Source organism: Mus caroli, chromosome 5 (assembly GCF_900094665.2).
Source record: "Mus caroli chromosome 5, CAROLI_EIJ_v1.1, whole genome shotgun sequence".
NCBI lineage: Eukaryota > Metazoa > Chordata > Mammalia > Rodentia > Muridae > Mus > Mus caroli.
In genome coordinates, this window is record NC_034574.1 from 56,073,830 (window position 1) to 56,082,113 (window position 8,284).

An 8,284-nucleotide genomic window follows, 5' to 3' on the forward strand; every position below is an offset into this window, starting at 1 on the left:
TCTCTCTCTCTCTCTTTCTCTCTTTCTCTCTCTCTCCCTCTCTGCCTTTCTCTGTCTCTACTACCCTCTTGACTCCCCTGCCCATGCTTGAATAAACTCTTTTTTATACTATACCTCCATGTGGCTGGTTCCTCAGAGGGAAGGGATGCCTCAGCCCAGTGGGCCCACTGGGACACCCACTTCCCCCACACCTTAACACCACTCCATAGAACACCCCCCCCTTCTCTCTTTATCTTTTTAAAAACACATCAGCACTAGTTTTTGTTTGTTTATTTTTGTTTTTTCGGGTTTTTTTTTTTCCCTATAAGCATCAATTCTACTGTGAAACACTAAGCTTCAAATTCATACTATAGGACATGTCAGATCCAGTATTCAGGAAAAGAGCCTAGAATATCTTTAATTAAAAAAAAACACACACACATACCTTAAGTCAATGATATCATCACCAAAAGTAAGTATGCAAATATGCAGAATTGTTCTGGATATATTCTAATATCAAAAAAAAAAAAACCCAAAAACATTTAACTGTATTATTTTTAAAAATCTATACATGGACCAGTAAACCTAAATGTTATTGCATACTTAAAATTTAATTTTGATATTGGATCCAGATAGCACTGAAGATAGCATTACATTTCTAAGTGAACTTCTACTTGATAAGGTTTATCTCCCTTCACCTTCCACAACCATTACCCAGGGCACTTTATGTGTGATAACAAAGAACAGTCAGGGCCAATCTGCCACCAAGCAGAGATGAGCAGAGCTCATCACTAATTACCTGCACACTTCTTACAGATGACGACACAGAGATTGATGGATGCCCAGTCAGGGTCTGGGGCTTTACAATCTGCACAGCTCCTGTTGGACTCATTAAACCAAATCTTCTCTGCTACTTCATAATCAGAGAGAGTCTCTGCTATTGACTGCTGCACAGCTTCAATCCACTCCTGTTTCTCTCTCTCCGAATCTGCTGTGAAGCTGAAACAATTAACATTTCTGCATTATTGATCTCCCTTGTAAAGGCCAATTAAGCAGTGTGTTCAGTTTGCATATTCATTTCACCCACAAATTAAATAGCAGCTAAAATTATGCCTGCTGGGCAGTATTGGATTGTCTTTTTCTATTAAAAATTATCTAATTTAACAAATCATTTTCTTTTTCTTTTGATCTTTTTCCATGCTGCTTATGGCCCTGTCCACATATATTCAAAATTAATACGCTTATTATTTTTACTCAAAATAGACACGAATTGCATTGGTAGGTCAAAACAAATGAGAGCCATAGCTCTTAAGCAATGGATTATATAATAATCAAAAAAGAGACTGGCAGGGTTTCAAGACTGCCAGGACATATTGCCAAGCAACTATAGCATCATATTCTAAAACTAAAATAATCAAAAAGAAAAAAAGAACACCCACCAGAAATTGTGATTTTTGTCAGATTTAAAAACGGAATATTTTAAATGAGAAGGCTGGCCAGATGGCATTAAGGGATTGAGAAACATGAAAAGTTTTAAATGGTTACTATTTTAAGGGATTGCTAACTCAATTTTAGCCAGTTCTGACACAGTCTGATTTCTGAGGGTTGGCTAGATGCCTCAGTGAATGGGTAAAATATTAAACATCATTGCTGCCCTTCGACAAAAGATTTATCGTTTGTTTATTATAGGTAATATTCAAATCTGCCACAATGACTCAAAACAAAACTACTGCAAGTTATCTGTCACATTAAAATTTTTGTTCGAGGAATTACAATGACTTGAATTATAATTAAAGAAATTGGTGGTAGACTATTCTAAATAGTTCATAGAATAAGTGGCTTATAAGATTTGCATTTTCCAGAGAACATTATGATTCCTTTATTACTACAAGACTAACAAATTCTCATTGATTTCAAATTTTCCTAGATATTAGTCACAGCCAGGATCTGTATTCATCAGAGGTTAGAATATCTCTCTCTCTCTCTCTCTCTCTCTCTCTGTGTGTGTGTGTGTGTGTGTGTGTGTGTGTCAATCCAAGCTATAGATCTGCAAACGTGAAATTAAAGCTTAGTAGTCTTTCTTTGATCATTTTAATAAAAATTGGAGCCTACCAACTTAACTTATTTTTAGGAAGAAAATGTATCAATGTACTCAAGGGTATCTCAGAAATAATTAAGCCATTTAAAGGCCTAAAATAATTGCTTCTGACTCCCAATCAGTGTGTCATTGGGACAAACTATCACTGTAGTTACACTCAACAAACTTACCTATGTCTATACTATACACTGAGCCTATGGAATCATTATGTGTGATTAAAATATGGTAAGTACATTGATATTGTCCATTGTCATAGTGATATAAATACTCAAACATTATAATACACTTTATATGTATATCAAGATGTTAAAATATCTCAATCAACAACTTCATATGATCCATTTAACTCAGCGTGATTCTGAGCTGAGGTGTTGGAAGAAATCACATGCAGCAACTGTAACTGAAGCCAACTTTAAAGTGGGATTCATTTGATCAGGCTACAAGAAAGTCAACACAATCTGAAGACAACAAAACACTATTTCATTCTTTCTAAAATGCGAAACAATTAACATACTCGCTATTCTCAGCTTATGAACAAGGTACTACAAAAAAAAAAAAAAAAAAGAAGCAATCCATGCCTCATGAAGACAATATCGTTGCCCGTTGCAATTATCCAAGCCACTTTCAGTGATTTCCTCCATGCCTAATTAGTTAGACAATGTGGATGAGAAAAAATGATTTTAATTGTTCTATAAAGTGTAATCCTGCCAGCATTACAAAACCTCCACCAGACCATTTAGTAGTCATACACACACACACACACACACACACACACAATTGTTTGAAAATAGCTTACCTGAAACTCCGGTAGGGAGTGATTATCTCAAAAGACTGTTTCACAGCTCGATCTACTTGCTTCACATTTGCAACATTCATGGGAATTATGGTAATACCGAGCCCACTCTTAAAATCCTAGTATGGAGCAAAAGCACAAAACCATATTTTTAAACATATAGCCATGACATTTTTGTTATTCAGGGATTCCTAGAAACACTAGTATGCATGTAGACGCAGTTAGACAACTGGAGAGTAAAAAGCTCAGCTCTCACAGTAGGCAAGCCCTTCCAGTGTACGTGAACACTGCACCAGCCTAAGCTACCCTGAAAGTTGATGTTTTCATATGAAAGCTAAGTTGATCAGTAGTTCAAACCTTCCTAATGCTACAACCCTTTAGTTCCGCATGTAGTGGTGACCCCTAAGCATAAAAGTCTTTTTGTATCTACTTCATAACTATAATTTTGCCACTGTTTTTGTAATATAAATATCCAAAATGCAGGATATCTTGTATGTGACCCCTGTGAAAGTGTCCTTCAAACCTGCAAGTGGGTTTCAACCCAGAAGTTGATAGTCGATGCCATTAATATATGTGTCTCGCTTTGAACAGTTGGCAGTATCTTCACCTGTATCTAATCAACAAAAGGAAATTAACCTTTAACATGTACTAAGTACTTATTTGGTAGAAAAACTAAAGGGAATTAGGAAATTAAATATGAAAAGTTGGGTAAACTGAGACTCAGAGAGATAGTTACATGCAATGCACATCTAGTCATATGATGGAAAGGAACTGACTATGTAGCTGTTGGCTTTTACTTATTCTTGTTACAATATACCTGCGGAGGAACTCTATTCCTCTTCCTTTATATTCCAAGGCACTTGCAGTTTTATGAATTGTACAAATTCGCATTCCCACTATTCCAGTGAGACTCTTAAACATGCCCTCCAGTGCCAGTGTGGTATGAAAACTACCCTTTGCTCACTACTGGAAACCACTGAGTTTACTGTGTCCTGTTGGAAATTAGAAACCAGGAAGAGCACATTCTAAAAGCATCAATGTTGGCAATAATCTGCCTAATCATATCGGCTTGGTAACTTCAGAATAAATAAATACCCGCAATATTTTGCTAAATTACCATCCCAAGAAAGGAGTGATTTGGGTGAGGAGATTCAGATTAAATGTGCCCAGAGCTCTTAATTTGTGATGAGAAAAATAAATCCATAGTAAAGGAAAATATAAAAAATACTGTTACATTTTTTCAATAAGGACATGTAGCAAATGCAATTTAGAAAATTGATAAGAGGGAAAGACAATTCTTTTTTTTTTCTATTGTAACTACTGCATGAGAAGAAAGAGTACTATGTATTAAGTACTATGGCAGTATTTTTGTTAACACATAAGGCAATATATACCTCATATACCCAGTGTTTGATCAATATGGTATAAAATACTACATGTGAGCATACAGATACCTCTGCTAAGAAGAAAGCCTTTCACCCCTTGCCCTTCCATATCATCTAGCCCTATCATTTAGAAACACAGGTTGTTTTAGAATACAGTAATCCTTGAGACATTTGTGCACAAATGAGTGTGGGGAAGACTCCTATAAGCACCAGGGCTTCTCTGCTCTCACCAGATTTCAACAACCAGAAGTCACTATCTCATAGCCTTCCTGTAGGTCGTTGTGCTTATAACCACATGCACTCTTATTTGATAAAACTATAGCAAAACACTTTTAGAACCAAATTTCCCATATATATGTATGCATTCAGGGAAATCAATGACACTGTAGAAAGGCATTTATTACTGATATTATCATTCATGTGGTTTGCATTTGTATATGTTTGGGATATGGGGTATGCATGTCTTTTTGAATAGAGGGAGATGAGATGAGGACACCAGGGCATCTGTTCTTTCACTCTCCACCTTATTCCCCGAGATAGAGTCTCTCACTGAACCTGTAGAGGAGCTGGTGCCAATCAGGCTCCAGCAGTTTTCTGTTGTCATTCTCCATAGTGTGGTAGTTACATGTGGACATGTGGAGTTAGACTTACACATAACACATACACAGAAGACATTGAGAGAGATCTCTGTATATAGTTACCTATACACGCAATAAATGGTATCTGTGTGTGACTCTGTGAATGTGTGTAGCTAGAATTATACATATACATACATATATACACACACACATATATAGTGTCTGTATGTGTGTCTGTTTAGCTAGTTATGTATATGTGTTATGCATACACACACACACATATATATATATATAATCTGTCTGTGTAGCTAGAGTTAATCACACAGATATATATAGTGTCTGTGTGTGTGTGTGTATATATATATATATATATATATATATATATATATATATACACATATAGTCTTTGTGTGTGTGTCTGTGGGTGTTTCTTTCTGTGTGTATCTGTATATGTGTATGTGTAGCTAGAGTTCTATATGCTCTACATACATATATATATATGTATGTATAGTAGAGATACTATATATAGCATCTCTGTGGATTTATATACATACATGTTTATATATATATACATATATATATATATATATATATATATGTGTGTGTACATGTCTGACTGGAGTCACATGCATACATGTAGACATGCCTGCTATAATATGAATATGAGGAACCTCCCTGAGGTCTTGCTTTTTGCACAGCAAGTGCTCCTATGCACTGAGTCATCTCCCCAGTAAAAATTTATTACTTTTCAGTGTGAACAGTTATAGGTAAAATGAGAAAAATGATTTATTGAGAAAATAAATCAATGCAATATTCTGATAGAATAATAAATGGTTCATAATGTTAAGGTACAGAGGAAGAATATATGAATAGAAATATAAAATTATATTATAATTTCAAAGAAATAATGTAAAAGCAAGGACACAACAAAGTATTGACTGCTGTAGAATAATTAGAACTGGAGGTGATAGATTTCCATTTTGTATAATTAGCCTAGGATGACAAAGTATACAAAATGAGAAGAAACATCAAACTTTTAATCAGCCACATTAAGACATCTCTACACATCAGTACCGGAATGACTTTACTTTGTAAATGGAAAATACCAATTCCCAATTGTCTATACAAATGCCCCTGCTGAATCACGCAACTGCTGGAAAAAACCCAAATGTTTATGCCTGGAAACTGGAACCCTCTCTTATAAATGACGAAGGTGAGACTAGCAAAATGAGGTCTCTGTCTAACCTTGCTATAGGAATAAACTAGATAAACCAGTGTGCCTTCACTAAATGGCCTTCCAACAATTCTCCACAATGAGGCTCTTGACAAGAGATGGATATCAGGCCACTCCACAGTTTTCTGTGAGGTCCCTGGCCTGCACGTATTGTGTGATACTAAGGACAGACACTCATAATGCTTTGACCACCAGCCTAGCAGATGGTGGGATGACAACCTGTTATGGGAACTGATGAGGCTCATCATGCTTCCGGCCTGGATGGATAGCCTCTCATCTCTCTACACGAGTCATAAAGTCTCTACATGGAAAGCTGTAATTCCTGGTAAAGTGAGGGTCAGCCCGGCATTCCAAATTTCTCTCCAGCAAGGTAAAGATGATATTTTCTTATCATGAAAAATGATATCCCATTTATCAACTGTCTGCCATGGCCATATGGTTCTGAGTAATTAGAGGATGCACACAGCTCCCTAGCACCAATTGACTGTAAAATATAGAGCAGGGTAACAAAATAAATGTCAGTGCTCTTGAGAGCTATTGAACGTGAAACAACTGCAGTTCCTATTAAGAATACTTTGGTGATATTTGGCCTCCTTTCAGACTATTAGAATACGCCCAAACGATGTCTCTTTCCTGGATATTTGACACAAATATCTGTGTCCATCTCTCTTTCCCACCTTGAGAATTAACAGCATGAAAACAAAAACAAAAACAAAAAAGGGAAGAACCCTAAATTAAATATGTTTAATTTAAAAGACTAAAGAGGGCTCTTAGAGTAAGTGATATTCTATATTTAGTTTCTGTGGCCAGTACAGAATTTCAGAAGGCAGACAATTACCACCTACAGCATGGGTCCCAGGTGTTGCCAGCAGACCAAGACAGTGCTGATGTGCAAATGACCTGGCACTGTCAGGCTTAAGGAAGAAACCTGGCTGTGTAAGCATTAGCAAGATACCTGGCCTATCTAGACCTCAATCACATCCCCTGTACATAGAGTAATTCTACCTTAAAGTACAGTTATAAAAATTAAATGAAATGATGTGACTTAAAAGCTTAAGATGCCCAGATAATTCTTTCATTTAAAAGTTTTACAGGCAGAGTTTGTTATTCATAAAATACCCTATTCCATCTCTAATCACAGAATGACTCTCTATTAAATATTCAGAAAGAACTTAGCACAAATATTGACCAAGATACTGGAATGAGTCACTTATACAAGTTTATTCCAATGAGAGTAATTCTGAGTTGATCAAACCAACAAGTGCAAGAGCAAAGAAAACTGCTCATCCCTCCAGAGAGAAATTAAGGAAAGTCTGTTAACCCCAAATCTGCTGAAATCTCAATCCTATTTTTAGAAATCGTGAATGCTAGGTTTCCCTGCCAGGAATTTAAGAGTTCGGTGTTTAAACATTTGTTGAAAACAGATGTGGCATTGTGTGACTTTGGCACTAGACTTCTAGGAAACACCAGATGCAGAGCTTGGCCAGAGAAAGAACCCAGAGAATGTGAGGTCACCACCTACATCCTGTGGCTTCATTCTGTGCCATATAAATCAAGCCCTTGGAGGCCAATTTGAATACTGTTAGTACTCCCATCCCCAGGTTGAAGCATCAGGAGACTTTACATTAGGAGGAATGGGGCAGAGAAGAGCCTCTGCTATGCTCTGATTTGAGGATATTTAATCAAAAGAGTTTATGTAGTTAAAGCGCCAGTGCCACAATGAAAGCATCAAATGGATGCCCAAACTCACCAAGCAAGACATCTGCTTGTAATGAACTGGCTAATATTAGAGTGATATTTTAAAAAACCCATCAGGAAGTGATGGGAAACATAACAAAAGGAAGCCAAGGCCACTTCTCTTAAATTCACTTCACATCCATGTGCTGAAATCCAACCAACTAAAAATACCAATTTTTATGACTCTAGCTCAAGTAGATCAGACATCCTTCTCTGGTCCTTTATCTGTTTTACATATGGTAATTTATGCTCTCTCTCTCTCTCACACACACACACATCCCAAAATAAATAAATCTTTAAAAAAAATCTTTAAAGATTAAATGATAATGATACATATTATACTATACACAGCATTTAATTTTTTAAAGATTTTCCTTTTTTTTCTGTATGTGTTTGAGAAGAAAGGAGAGAAGGAGGGATGGAGGAAAAGAAGTTTGGAGTGAAAGGAAGGGAGAGGGAGAGGGAGAGGGAGAGGGAGAG

At 36.4% G+C, this 8,284-nt stretch overlaps 1 protein-coding gene across 4 annotated transcripts in view; it reads right to left on the reverse strand.

Annotated features, from left to right (window-relative positions):
* Arap2 (ArfGAP with RhoGAP domain, ankyrin repeat and PH domain 2) overlaps nucleotides 1-8,284 on the reverse strand; it is a 164,701-nt gene that overhangs the window by 81,326 nt on the left and 75,091 nt on the right. For all 4 annotated transcript variants that reach the window (XR_003836690.1, XM_021162421.2, XM_029477281.1 and 1 more), the window contains exons 10-11: nucleotides 2,874-2,989; nucleotides 779-978 (exon numbers count right to left, since the gene is read on the reverse strand). Coding sequence is in view for 3 of the 4 variants with exons in the window: in XM_021162421.2 (XP_021018080.1) it covers nucleotides 779-978; nucleotides 2,874-2,989 (316 nt within the window). In the remaining variant the exon portion in view is untranslated. The remainder of the gene's footprint in view (nucleotides 1-778; nucleotides 979-2,873; nucleotides 2,990-8,284) is intronic.